Raw genomic sequence first — 14,065 nt, forward strand, 5'->3', positions numbered from 1 at the left:
ATATATAAACATATAAACCCTACTGAAAAATCCAGCAAATACCAGCATGAGCTGGTAGCTGGTTTTAGCTTGTTTAAGGTGGCAATAGCTGGTCTGACCAGCAAAGTCCAGCTAGACCATCTTAAAAAGTGACCAAAACACAGCTAGACCAGCTTATAAAGTGAACAAAACACAGCTAGACCAGCTTAAAAAGTGAACAAAACACAGCTAGACCAGCTTAAAAAGTCACCAAAACACAGCTAGACGGGCTTAAAAAGTGACCAAAACACAGTTAGACCAGTTTAAAAAGTGTCCAAAACACAGTTAGACCAGCTTAAAAGTGACCAAAACACAGTTAGACCAGCTTAAAAAGTGTCCAAAACACAGTTAGACCAGCTTAAAAAGTGACCAAAACACAGCTAGACGGGCTTAGAAAGTGACCAAAACACAGCTAGACCGGCTTAAAAAGTCACCAAAACACAGCTAGACCGGCTTAAAAAGTGACCAAAACGCAGCTAGACCAGCTTAGAAAGTGACAAAAACGCAGCTAGACCAGCTTAAAAAGTGACCAAAACACAGCTAGACCAGCTTAGAAAGTGACCAAAACACAGCTAGACGGGCTTAGAAAGTGACCAAAACACAGCTAGACCGGCTTAAAAAGTGACCAAAACGCAGCTAGACCAGCATAGAAAGTGACCAAAACGCAGCTAGACCAGCTTAAAAAGTGAACAAAACACAGCTAGACCGGCTTAAAAAGTGAACAAAACACAGCTAGACCGGCTTAAAAAGTGACCGAAACGCAGCTAGACGGGCTTAAAAAGTGACCGAAACGCAGCTAGACCGGCTTAAAAAGTGACCGAAACGCAGCTAGACCGGCTTCAAAAGTGACCGAAACACAGCTAGACCAGCTTAAAAAGTGACCGAAACACAGCTAGACCATCTTAAAAAGTGACCAAAACACAGCTAGACTGGCTTAAAAAGTGAACAAAACACAGCTAGACCGGCTTAAAAAGTGACCAAAACGCAGCTAGACGGGCTTAAAAAGTGACCGAAACGCAGCTAGACCGGCTTAAAAAGTGAACAAAACACAGCTAGACCGGCTTAAAAAGTGACCAAAACACAGCTAGACCAGCTTAAAAAGTGAACAAAACACAGCTAGACCAGCTTAAAAAGTCACCAAAACACAGCTAGACGGGCTTAAAAAGTGACCAAAACACAGTTAGACCAGTTTAAAAAGTGACCAAAACACACAGTTAGACCAGTTTAAAAAGTGTCCAAAACACAGTTAGACCAGCTTAAAAGTGACCAAAACACAGTTAGACCAGCTTAAAAAGTGTCCAAAACACAGTTAGACCAGCTTAAAAAGTGACCAAAACACAGCTAGACGGGCTTAAAAAGTGACCAAAACACAGCTAGACCAGCTTAAAAAGTCACCAAAACACAGCTAGACCGGCTTAAAAAGTGACCGAAACACAGCTAGACCAGCTTAAAAAGTGACCAAAACACAGCTAGACCAGCTTAAAAAGTGACCGAAACACGTTTAGACCGGCTTAAAAAGTGACCGAAACACAGCTAGACCAAATAGTCAAAACATAGTTGGGCTGCACCGATACATTTAAAAAAAAATCGAATGTAACTATTTGCGTGAGTAAATTCCATACAAAGTCAATGAAAAGTCATGAATAGACGCAAACTTGCGAATGCGAATTGTGGGATGCGATTGCCATGAAAACGCATCATTCACCTCAAGCAAAAAATCTGCATGGCACAAAGTTAAATCCCGCGAGTATTCTTGAGCTACATCTACAGAAAGATACCGATAGTTTTGATTATAGGTCGATATATCAGTGCATCCCTAATAAAAAGTGTTCCTGAAGCTCAATTGGTAGAGCAGTGCTATGCGTTAGCAGCGAAAAAAATTGTGGGTACAATACTCAAGATAACACATACACTAATAATGTATATCTTTAATGTACTGTAAGTCGCTTTGGTTAAAAGTGTCATCCAATTGCATTAATAATCATAAATCTTCTCACCGTTTTTTTCACCATCAACACTATTAAGTGCTTAAAAACCCTTATCATGTAGACATGACTTAAAAATACATAAAGCTCATCCATTAAAGGGTGTGGGTTTGTTTTTTATTTTACATAGATGGATTATTTTGTTTTGCAAAGCTCTGCATAGATGGATAGATGAAACTATTTTTGGAGGACCGCCAACACTGTTGTTGCTTATTTCTCCATCGCTCATGTTTAGGTCCGAGACGGTTGTGGAGAGGATGTTGTGTAACTGGATGTCCATATGTCTCTACCAGTTCCTGAAGGTAAGCGCTGACTGCTTGGCTATGATTAAATCCGCAGAAATAGTTTTCACAACGGCTGACTAATGTATGCTCCCTCAGGACTCAGCTGGTGAGCCGCTCTATAAGCTTTTTAAGGCCATTAAACACCAGGTGGAAAAAGGGCCTGTGGACGCCAAGATGAAAAAAGCCAAGTACACTCTGAACGACACGGGACTCCTGGGGGATGATGTCGAATACAGCGTCTTGGTAAGTGTCTTCGCGTTGCCAGATACATTCGTTGGCATTGCGAAACCCATGTTCCGCATTTCTAATACGTCAGCACAATTTCCCATCAAGCAATTATCCACTTGAGATCCTCCTCACACGGATACAAGGGAACATTTTAGCAGGCTGACAGGTGTACGCGTTTACTAAAGTCTACAAAGATGAACTTGCGGCAATACTCTGGCAGAAATGGTCGGTAAGGGAGCCCTTCAACAGCATTCGCGTTAATTTAGTTTGAATGGAGCTTGATGAAAGAGATTCAGTAACGTGTAGAGACTTTGTCAGTCTCTGTCGTGCTAACGCAATTTCATTGGCTGATAATCTCAATGCGCAACGTAACGTCCCGTTGAGACCAAAGAGCCATTATCTACTGGAGGAAACTACCCGACGGGGAACAATTAATGCCATCTCAGACAACAAACAAAGGTATTTGTTTTGAGCAAATTGTCTTGTTTAAAAATCACTTTCACATAATAATAATAACGCATAAGAGTACATAATAACTGACTTATAATTAGTGCAGTTTGCAAATAAATAATTCAGCATGCATGTAGATGAAAAGCAGCTAAAACAGATTAAGAAACCCTTTATATTTACATTGTTTGAGGAACTTGAATACGATTAATTGCAACTAATTGTTTGCAGAATAAAAGTTTTTGTTTACATCATGTGTGCGTGCGTGCGTGTGTGTGTATTGTGTATAATAATTATGTTTATATAAATAAATATACACACATGCATGTATATTTAAGAATGCGTATATATATCTTTCTATAATTTATATTATATATAAATATAAATACTTAATATAAACATATATATGTGTAATAATAATAATTTATATACATTTATTTTAAGTATTTATTTATATATAATATAAATTATAGAAAAATATTATTATATATTTTTTTATTTTTTTATTTTTCTTAAAATTATACATGCATGTGTGTATTTATATATATATATATATATATATATATATATATATATATATATATATATATATATATATATATATATATATATATATATATATATATATATATATATATATATATATATATATATATATATATATATATATATATATATATATATATATATATATATATATAATATCATACACGTTACACACACATTTATATGATTTTAACAAAATATTTTATGCTAGACTACATGCTAGACTCCCACGGGTCCTTGAAATCCTTGAAAGTTTGTGAATCTGGGGGGGGGGATTCAAGGCCCTGGGAAGTTTTTGAAAATATACATGCATAGATACAGGTCATTGAAAGTGCTTTAATCTATTTTATTTTTAAATTTTCTGGAAAAAAATCCCTATTATTCCCTGTGTAGTGTAGGATAATATCATAAAAATTCTAGACTTTTAAGCACACGTGTTAAACTGTTCGCTTTAAATGCTTATATCTTCTGTATGTGAATGTTGATTCGTACCAAAATGCTTTTTTGCATAGTTGTGTTTGACACATGAAAACATCTCGGGTTACGCATGTAACTGTTGTTGAAGGGAACGAGACGCTGCGTCTCCCTTGCCATACTTCCTGCGTCCCTGTAACGCTGTCTGTGGCAATATTTCAGATAGCGATATACTTCCTTGCTCCCGTGTCACCCTGTCTTTTTAGTTAAGCCTCACCATTTGTTAAATTTGATATACACATTCAGACACACTTACCCCTGGAGGCGTCCCCAAAGTGTCACCGCAGGGACGCAGCGCGAGTTCCCTCAAAAGGGAACTGTAACGATGTATCTTAAAAGGTAACACAATGTAATCTTGCCCTCACTTAAAATGTGTCCCCACATTAAGTCCTTGAATTTGAGGATATTGGACCTGGAAAGTCCTTGAATTTGAAGTTAACTAAAGTGTGGGAACCCTGTTGGGAGTTTAAAAATGCACATAACTATATATATTGCAATGCATTAAAAACACGAGAACACACATTCATACAATACATACAGTACATTGTACATACTATGGTACCAATTAAAAACTGTTTAAACTTTTTAGACCCTACAGGTCCTGGTTCACGGTGAAGGTCCCGACGTGACCCCTGTCAAAGTCCTGAACTGCGACACCATCTCCCAAGTAAAAGAGAAGATCATTGAGCAAGTGTACAGGAACCTGCCATACTCGCAGAGACCCACGGTGGAGAGCGTCGCCTTGGGTTAGACATCATCTCCACAATTTACTGCTTTTTATTTTAAGAAATTATACTCAGAAACCTCAGCAGACTTCAACAGAAAAAGATGTTTTTTTCTTGTATGGGTGATTCTCACGAAAACTTGGTTTTAAAAATGTCAAGCATGAAAATGTAAAAATTGCTTAAATTGACTTTTTTTCCCACCAGACATTGAAAAACAAAGTCTGGAGTAAATGGGAACATTAATTTAAAAACTTTTACTTATCATTTAACACTTTTTGTAACATAATTAAAAAAATTAGTCCTAAAAAATCTCATTACCGCAACAGTCAGAAAACATCAACACTGACATATTTTCAAAATGACATGACAAACCTGAAAGAACATAATTTGGAGATTCTGCACATGCATTTAAAATCAAAGTATTATGCTTCTGTTAATTAAATTAACATTTAATAAGTATCGGTTGTGATAATGATAATCAAAATGTCGTGTAAGCATTCTGACAAGACAATATTTCAAATTAACTGTAAAAAAAATGATCTTACCTGGTAGCCACCTTGAAGTAACTGGTCCATGTGCTTGGTCACTCAAAATCAAACTTTATTAAAATTCTGTATGTGTGCTTAAACTGTTCTCAAAAAGTGTTGCGGAGGATGAGAACATCAGGCATTGACACATAATTTTCCTAATTTTTCTTCATTATTATTATACATGAATGTTCAGTAAATATTTTTCTGTCATCTAGAGTAGTCTAGCAAAACATCCATTTATTTATTTTTTCTTAATATTTTTGTGTTCATTTGACTAATTTAGTTAACTTATTTAAATTACAAGATAACGCATGTTCAAACACAGCCGGACACATTGCGGTAATGAGAATTTCAGCAGAAAATGAGATAAAATTTACAATTATAAATTCTTATGTTGAAATCACACATTGTGCAAGGTAGAACACAGTATTGTGTTAATTCTGATGCTTTTTAATGTTACTATATTACACGTTTTAAAGCTAAAATCATTAGTGCCGTGGTGTTTCGATGGTTTCGTGAGAATCACCCGTATAATTTATCTTTTAGCACTCTTAGGTCATTATAATGCATAATATTGCATTTAAATTCATCATACGGATTTGTTCCTCAAAATCAGCTGGGCTTAATGATTTATTACCATCTGTAAAGTTTCCAACAGAATAAAGTCTCCAACTTTACTCAAAGCAGCACGAATGAATAGCTATTTCATAAACAGCGTTCCGCATTTAAGAAAACCGGAGGATGACGTGCCTCGTCTCGGCTCTGAGCAGATAGCGATTTGATTAATGGCGGATCTCGGTCGTGTCGGCGCGCTCTTCTGCGCCTCTTAATGAGTTGTTCTTGCAAATGTGCTGAATTGTTAAAGCCGATGTCTCACGTCATCCATCAGACAGATAAATCTGATTAAAGAAAAAACAGACATTATATCTTAGCTTGTCAAGCATAATATGTGCGACGTTTGCGTTTTTTTGCATTAAGTGTATTTCCTTGTCTCGTCACAGAGTGGCGCCCCGGCTCCACGGGCCAGATCCTGTCAGACCTGGATTTGACATCACAAAAGGAGGGAAAGTGGAAACGGATCAACACGCTGGCACACTACAACGTGAGTGTTTGTGTATATGGCATCATTTATTCACCCTTATGTTGTATGCATTCTTTCAGTATGACTTTTATTCATCTATATGTATTTGTGTTAATTGTGTATTGTGTTTGTATTAGGTCAGAGATGGCGCCACGCTGGTCTTGTCCAAAGTTTTGCACACTCAGCAGTCTTTCGACCAGCACCAAGACAACCATGAAGAAAGTTAGTGATTTTTAGTTGTATTGAAGGCTTAAAATGTTAACAAATTATCTAATTCGATTTCTATCCTTAATAGTCCAAACATAATGGGTTGGTTTCCTGGACAGGATTTATACTAGTCCCAGATTAAAATGCATGTTGAGATGCCTTAATCACTACTTACTGTAAATGTCCTGATTTAAGGTTTAGTCCTGGATTCATCTAAACCCGGTTTGGGAAACTGCCCCATTGACTTTCAATAACAATAAAAAGCACGAATTAAAGGCGAATAAAGCAAAAATTTCATAAAATATACTCTTTTTAAACCGCAAACCTTCAAATGCACTTGACTTTTTGTTGAACAGGAAATGCATTGCTGGAGGATGATAAAGTATTTCACCTGGTGAGACCCACGGATGAACTGGATGAAGTCAAATCAAAACGAGGAAGTATGAAAGACAAGTCGACCACTAAAGCCATCACTGAGATCTACCTGACCAGACTCCTCTCTATGAAGGTAATTCATAATCGGTTTGCTTTGATTTACTAAAGTTCCCACGGGTCCTTGAGATCCTTGAAAGTTTGTGAATCTGGGAGGAAAAATTTAAGGCCCTGGGAAGTTTTTGGAAATATACATGCATAGATACAGATCATTGAAAGTGCTTGAATCTATTTTATGCAAGAAGTTTTCTGGAAAAAAAATCCATATTATTCCCTGTGTAATGTAGGATAATATCATAAAAAATCTAGACTTTTTAAGCACACATGCTAAACGGTTTGCTTTAAATGCTTATATCTTCTGTCTGCGAATGTTGATACCAAAATGCTTTTTGGATAGTTGTGTTTGATACATGAATACGTCTCAGGTTACGCATGTAACTGTTGTTCCCTGAGAAGGAAACGAGACGCTGCATCTCCCTGGCCATACTTCCTGCGTCCCTGTAACGCCGTCTTTGGCAATATTTCAGATAGCGATATACTTCCTGGCTCCCGCGTCACCCTGTCTTTGTCGTTAAGCCTCACCATTGGTTGAATTTGATATACACATTCAGACGCACTTACCCCTGGAGGCGTCCCCAAAGTGTCACTGCAGTGACGCAGCGCAAGTTCCCTCGAAAGGGAAATATCTTAAAAGATAACACGATGTAATCTTGCTCTCACTTGAAATGTGTCCCCACATTTACTCCTTGAATTTGAGAGTATTGGACCTGGAAAGTTCTTGAATTTGAAGTTAACTAAGGTGGGGAACCCTGAAGAGTGTATTAGTTAAAGGCGGGGTGCATGATCTCTGAAAGCCAATGTTGACATTTGAAATCATCTAAACAAACACCCCAATAGACTCTGGACCTTCTTTTGATAGACCCGCCTTACACGTGGCAACGATATCCGTTAGTAGACACGTCCCTTACTGCTGATTGGCCCCACTTTTCCAGTGTTTTTCAAAAATCATGCACCCCGCCTTTAAGATGGGGGTTAGGACTGTAGTCCACACAATATTGATACCATACTGTACACGTGAGCTGCTATAAGATGTTGATCTCCAAGGAAATGCATAAAATATATACAGGGTTCCCAAAGGTCATGGAATTTCTGGAATTTTGAAGGTATTTTTAAGACATTGAAAGTCAGGGAATTTTATATATTTTTCTTCAGGGATTTTTGTTTGTTGCTTTAAATTTTAGTTTCCATTTATCAAAATGTAATCCGCATGTATACCATTTCCGGGTCCAAGACTTAAATTTAAGCAGCTGTTTATTGGTACTACATTGTATAAACACACGATGTACACTACGTTATTCATGCTCAACTTATTACACATTTACACTTTTATTTAGTGACATGCATTGCATTCGAAGTATATTAGGGTTCCCACTCCAAGTCAAAATTCCTTGATTTTCACTGACTAAAAACTGAACTTCCATGACCTGTGTCTGGGATGGAGTGACAGGTCATGGAAGTTCAGTTTTTAGTCAGTGAAAATCAAGGAATTTTGACTTGGAGTGGGAACCCTAATATACTTCGAATGCAATGCATGTCACTTTAAATAAAAGTGTAAATGTGTAATAAGTTGAGTTTTAAAGTGATGTAAAATTGTTGTGTTTGTGTTTGTTACAGGGAACACTGCAGCAGTTTGTAGATGATTTCTTCCGCAGCGTGTTGAGTTCTGGGAATGTGGTGCCACCTGCAGTGAAGTATTTCTTTGACTTCCTGGACGAACAAGCGCAAAAACATGACAACGTCGATGAAGAGACCATCCACATATGGAAGACCAACAGGTAACAGTCTCACACTATAACCTATATTTATGCAACTTTTAGGGCACCATTGACTTCCATAGTATTTGTCTTTCCTACTATGGAAGTCAACAGTGCTTCTGTTTTTCTACTTGCTAAAAAATATATCTTCCTTTGTGTTCATCAGAACAAACAAATTTATAAAGGGTTTGTTACAACATGAGAGTCAGTAAATGATGACAGAATTTTAATTTTGGGGTGCACTATCCCTTTAAACTACAATTTATCGACTAGCCACTAGAAAGGGAGTCAATCCCATAGACCCTACCCATGTTAAAGGTGCAGTGTGTAATTTTTAGAAGGATCTCTTGACAGAAATTCAAAATAATATACAAAATTATATTATCAGGGGTGTATAAAGACCTTTCATAATGAACCTTTATGCGTTTATTACCTTAGAATGAGACGTTTTTATCTACATGCACAGAGGGTCCCCTTACGTGGAAGTCGCCATTTTGTGGCGCCATGTTTCTACAGAAGCCATTAGCGGACAAACTTTTTTTACTAAGTTGTCTCCGACAATGACATGTTTTTCCGGTGGTGGCTACCGTAGCTTCTCTATGCGTTTCAAAAGCGAGGGGTGAGCAATTCGCAACCTCACCACTAGATGCCGCTAAAATTTACACACTGCACCTTTAAAGTGCGCTAACAACTTTACAGCAGATTTTTTTTTAAAGCCTGGTACAAGTAAAGTGTTTTTGGTATATATATATATTGCTAATTTTGCCCTTCATGAAAACTGTGAGGGGGAGGAATTTTTTTTGTAACATAATAAAGGGAGTGTATATATTTATTTATTTATTTATTTATTTATTTATTTGTTTGTTTATTTATTTGTTTATTTATTTGTTTATATATTTATTTATATATATAGTTATTTGTTTATTTATGTGTTTATATTTATATAGTTATTTATATATTTATTTGTTTATATATTTATTTATATATATATAGTTATTTGTTTATTTATGTGTTTATATTTATATAGTTATTTATATATTTATTTGTTTATATATATATATATATATATATATATATATATATATATATATATATATATATATATATATATATATATATATATAAAACTTTTTTTTTTTTAAGTTTGGATAAATGTTTCTTCATGCTAATTTTTTTTAAATATATTTAACAGTTTTAAAACTCCTGAGCCAGGCAACCAGGGGGAACCTCAGCTCTTTGCCCATTTTTGATTATTAAGGTGTGACACGCCGAAATGGCGACGACCAGCTATGCCCACTTTGGGATTCAAAAATGACTAAAGTCGAGGTGCTCTTTGGATAGAAAAATAGTAGTATAACAAACCAAAAAAAACTCCAAGGCACTCTCTTAAAAAAAGTAAAAAAGCCTTGAATGATATGGCTTGGTCAAAATAAACCTAATACATGGTAAATACAACGCGTTTCGGCAATCAAGTTTACTCCCTGACGAAGGCTTGATTGCCAAAACGCGTCGGATTTACCATGTCCGTAGTTTTTATTAGGTTTATTATGACCAAGCCATATCAATAAAGGCTTTGTTACTTTTTTTAAGAGAGTGCCTTGGAGTTTGTTTTTTGGTTTGTTATATTTACATTTTTTGACTGAAAATGTCACATACATAACACTGTAATTGCACAAGTTATAATTAAATTGTTTTCAAATATCCACAAAGAAAAGTTAAAGTGGTTTAGAACCACATAAGTGCAAGTTATAACTTGATTTTTGTGCTCACTGTTCCTTAAAGCTTGTTCACCAAACCAAAATGGTTTAGTTATCACAACGTAACACTTCAGATCACCCCGAGACAGAATATAAACCATTAGGTGCTGCAGAGATTTGAAAAGTCAAAGGGGAAATGCTCTGAACCCTGCTAAACTAGCAGATTAAATTATTCAGGCTTTGTTAAGTCCGGATAAATTATTCACAGCGTGTCTCGCACAGAGATTGACAGCTGAGGTCTGCATCAGCACACGTCAAGCACGTCCCCGTCTCCCATCTGCTGTCATCAACAGCAAATTAAATTGCCTGATGTCATAATATTGTTTTCAAAAAGCGCTTGATGAGTCATAAACAAGTCTCATATTTTGGGTATTAACTCTGTATTGACTGTCGACCCTATTAGGGCCAGTGGGGCATTGTTTATTAAAATCTCACTCCCATGCGATTGACTATGTGTATGTCCGCAGTCTGCCTCTACGGTTCTGGGTGAACATCCTGAAGAACCCTCACTTCATCTTCGACGTCCACGTGACGGAGGTGGTGGACGCCTCGCTGTCCGTCATCGCTCAGACCTTCATGGACGCCTGCACCAAGTCGGAGCACAAACTGACCCGGGTGAGCATCGAGCACCATTTATAAATCCCGGTTTTAACTTTTCTTGCCATCTCATTTTCTTTTTCTTCTTCCCACAGGAATCCCCAAGCAACAAGCTGCTTTATGCAAAAGAAATCTCCACTTATAAGAAGATGGTTGATGAGTACGTCTCTCATTTATTTAGTCAATGTGTCCATGTGTGAGCGCAGGCAAAATTAACAACTAACATTGTCTCTCCTCTCAAAGTTATTACAAAGGCATCCGTCAGATGGTTTCAGTCAGTGACCAGGATATAAACGCGCACCTCGCAGAAGTTTCACGTGTACGTACCACACACCAACTCCTTGGTATCTTATTATAGAGGTTTGCATTGGGTTTGACTAAGATTTGTTATCTTTTCCAGTCTCACACAGATAAGTTGAATACCCAGGTCGCATTGCACCAGCTTTACCAATATGCCAGCAAATACTATGATGGGATAAGTGTACAAATTTACACGTGCACCTGAGTCTTGGTTGTCAAGGACGGTGATTGCAAAATCTTTTTTTTTGCAGATAATCTCATCGCTGGAGGACGACCCTGCCGCCCAGAGCAAACAGCTGACGCTCAGACTCCAACAGATCGCCGCCGCGTTGGAGAACAAAGTCACCGATCTTTAGTCTCACCACCTGTGCCACCGAATCAAGTGGGGGTACTAAACAAAAATTTCCGAGAACCCATCCTGGAGGACTTGACGGAGGCTCTGTTGCATAGACTGAAAGAGATAAAAGCTATGAAACCCTGACGTTTCTTCGTTCAAAGGGACCAATATAAACTCTTAGCCGAGATGTTATCATTCCCAAACTTTGAGAAGATGGAAAAGTCATTACGGTACTCCTCGCATCAGCACGTGCACAAACGAAAACCCAGCATTTATTTTTTTTTCCGCTCTGAAAAATGAATAATCAGATGTCCAGTATATTCTTCCTGTGTAGATGAGATAAAGTATTATATGTAAATATATTTTTACAAAAAAATAGGGTCAGATCGATTCCTGTGGACTATTTCGATTTCCTGTGTATTTTAAGTGCCACTCATTCCTGCGCAGTGATGTCACTTCCTGTCGTGGTACATTATGAGCTCACATAGGCGTGACATCATTCGTATTTTTAGCGAAAGTAACTTTTTAATTTAACCACTTTATTTGGCGAAACACAACAGAGGACAGGATTCCCGACTGACCACTTTTCGGAAACCGAGTGCAAGCACATTTGATCCACGACGACGCTCAGAACAAAGACTACGGATACTTTTATCTCCATTTGCTTTGGTGTCTTGACGCATTTTTATGTTTCATCTGTTCTTCAGCGCATTGCTTTCCTTATTTGACGATGCAATTATGATTTTTTATCAATTTAAAACTGATCAGGAGGATGTTTGTGTTTCTTATTCGTTTTTTAGGCACGTAATAGAGACGTTCATGAATGCGGTAATTTACTGTATTGCCTTAACATCAGTTGTGTATACTGAGACTTGTACGCCACATACATTAAGATAATATTATCAGTTAATTATGAATATCAATTTATCCTGGTACTATTTTAAAGCTCTTAAGTATAATGAATACGTTTGTTTTGAGTAAAGCTACCAAAGCTTCGGCTTAGCTGTCCACAATCATCTATTTTTTATTCTCGGCTTTACATCAATTTAAAGGCTTAAAGTGTAATTAAAATGGATAAACGGCAGCTGATAAGCCTGTTATCTTTTTTTTTTAATCTGTGAATGGTACTGTTTTCCTACCTGTATGTTCTGACTCAAATGTGCCAAACACTTAGTGTTTTTTGTTTGTTTGTGAACTTCATAATGTGCGTGAATGACTCCTGTTGCCTTTGGTAGCAGACGTGCACTGCGTAGCGTGACAAAGTCACATCGCAGCCAATCAGAGACTGGCACCGCCCCATTTTGAGGATAATGGACACAGCAGGAAATGCCTTTAAAGTGTAAATATAGCCCGACTGCCAAGTTCATGTTTTATATCGCTCTCTCGCTCCTGTCGGTTCTCCTGTGTTGTCGAGCTATGACCCTATCAATGGTTTACTGTAAAGCTTCCTTGCCTTTCTTTATACCACGTAGTGCCTTAAAAGAATCTGAGTAATAATGATGAACTGTGTGGTGATTGTGTCTGCATTAAAAATTGCAATAGGGACTTTAACAACGTTTCCGCCTTGTTTTTGTACTATTACGGTAAGTTACTGTATTTTTCTCATCTTAATTGTGATTTATGAAGTTTTACTGGGATTGTGAAACAACTAAATCAAAGGAAAATGTTTTAGCTCTGTTAGTTAGAAAAAAAGTACAAAACTGTACATTTTTTGTTGCTGGTATGGTAAGGTACCATTTTGTAACACAATACAATGTTGTAACTTTTGGGGTACATTACTGTACCTTAAGGATCTATTGTGTACCGTTAAAGGGGACATACCTTAAGACTTTTTTTAAGATGTCAATTAAATCTTTGGTGTCTCCAGAGTACATATGTGAAGTTTAAGCTCAAAATACCATATAGATAATTTATTATAGCATGTTAAAATTTACCTTTGTAGGTGTGACATTTTTGGGTGTGTCCTTTTAAATGCAAATGAGATGATTTCTGCACTAAATCGCAGTGTCGTGGTTGGGTAGTGCAGATTAAGGGGCGGTATTATCCCCTTCTGACATCACAAGGGGAGCCACATTTTTTCAATTTTCACATGCTTGAAGGGAATGGTTTACCAAAACTAAGACTGGGTTGATCTTTTTAGCATTTTGTAGGTTGATAGAAGCACTGGAGACACAATTATAGCACTTAAACATGGAAAAGTCAGATTTTCATGATATGTCCCCTTTAAACGTTTTTAGGGTTCCCGCGGGTCCTTAAAATCCTTGAACGTTTGTAAATCTGGGGAAAAAATTCAAGGCCCTGGA

The 14,065-nt window shown here is 37.0% G+C and overlaps 1 protein-coding gene across 2 annotated transcripts in view; it reads left to right on the forward strand.

Moving 5' to 3' along the window:
* Window positions 1-13,316, forward strand: part of LOC129432028 (plexin-B2) — a 132,050-nt gene extending 118,734 nt beyond the window's left edge. For both annotated transcript variants that reach the window (XM_073868621.1, XM_073868620.1), the window contains exons 26-37: window positions 2,239-2,305; window positions 2,384-2,530; window positions 4,572-4,728; window positions 6,239-6,339; window positions 6,456-6,540; window positions 6,882-7,033; window positions 8,632-8,792; window positions 10,996-11,143; window positions 11,221-11,285; window positions 11,369-11,444; window positions 11,526-11,599; window positions 11,676-13,316. In XM_073868621.1, the coding sequence (XP_073724722.1) occupies window positions 2,239-2,305; window positions 2,384-2,530; window positions 4,572-4,728; window positions 6,239-6,339; window positions 6,456-6,540; window positions 6,882-7,033; window positions 8,632-8,792; window positions 10,996-11,143; window positions 11,221-11,285; window positions 11,369-11,444; window positions 11,526-11,599; window positions 11,676-11,781 (1,339 nt within the window). In that variant the 3' untranslated portion in view covers window positions 11,782-13,316. The remainder of the gene's footprint in view (window positions 1-2,238; window positions 2,306-2,383; window positions 2,531-4,571; window positions 4,729-6,238; window positions 6,340-6,455; window positions 6,541-6,881; window positions 7,034-8,631; window positions 8,793-10,995; window positions 11,144-11,220; window positions 11,286-11,368; window positions 11,445-11,525; window positions 11,600-11,675) is intronic.
* The last annotated feature ends 749 nt before the right edge of the window (window positions 13,317-14,065 follow it).

This window comes from Misgurnus anguillicaudatus, chromosome 1 (genome assembly GCF_027580225.2).
Source record: "Misgurnus anguillicaudatus chromosome 1, ASM2758022v2, whole genome shotgun sequence".
In the NCBI taxonomy this organism is placed as follows: Eukaryota; Metazoa; Chordata; class Actinopteri; order Cypriniformes; family Cobitidae; genus Misgurnus; species Misgurnus anguillicaudatus.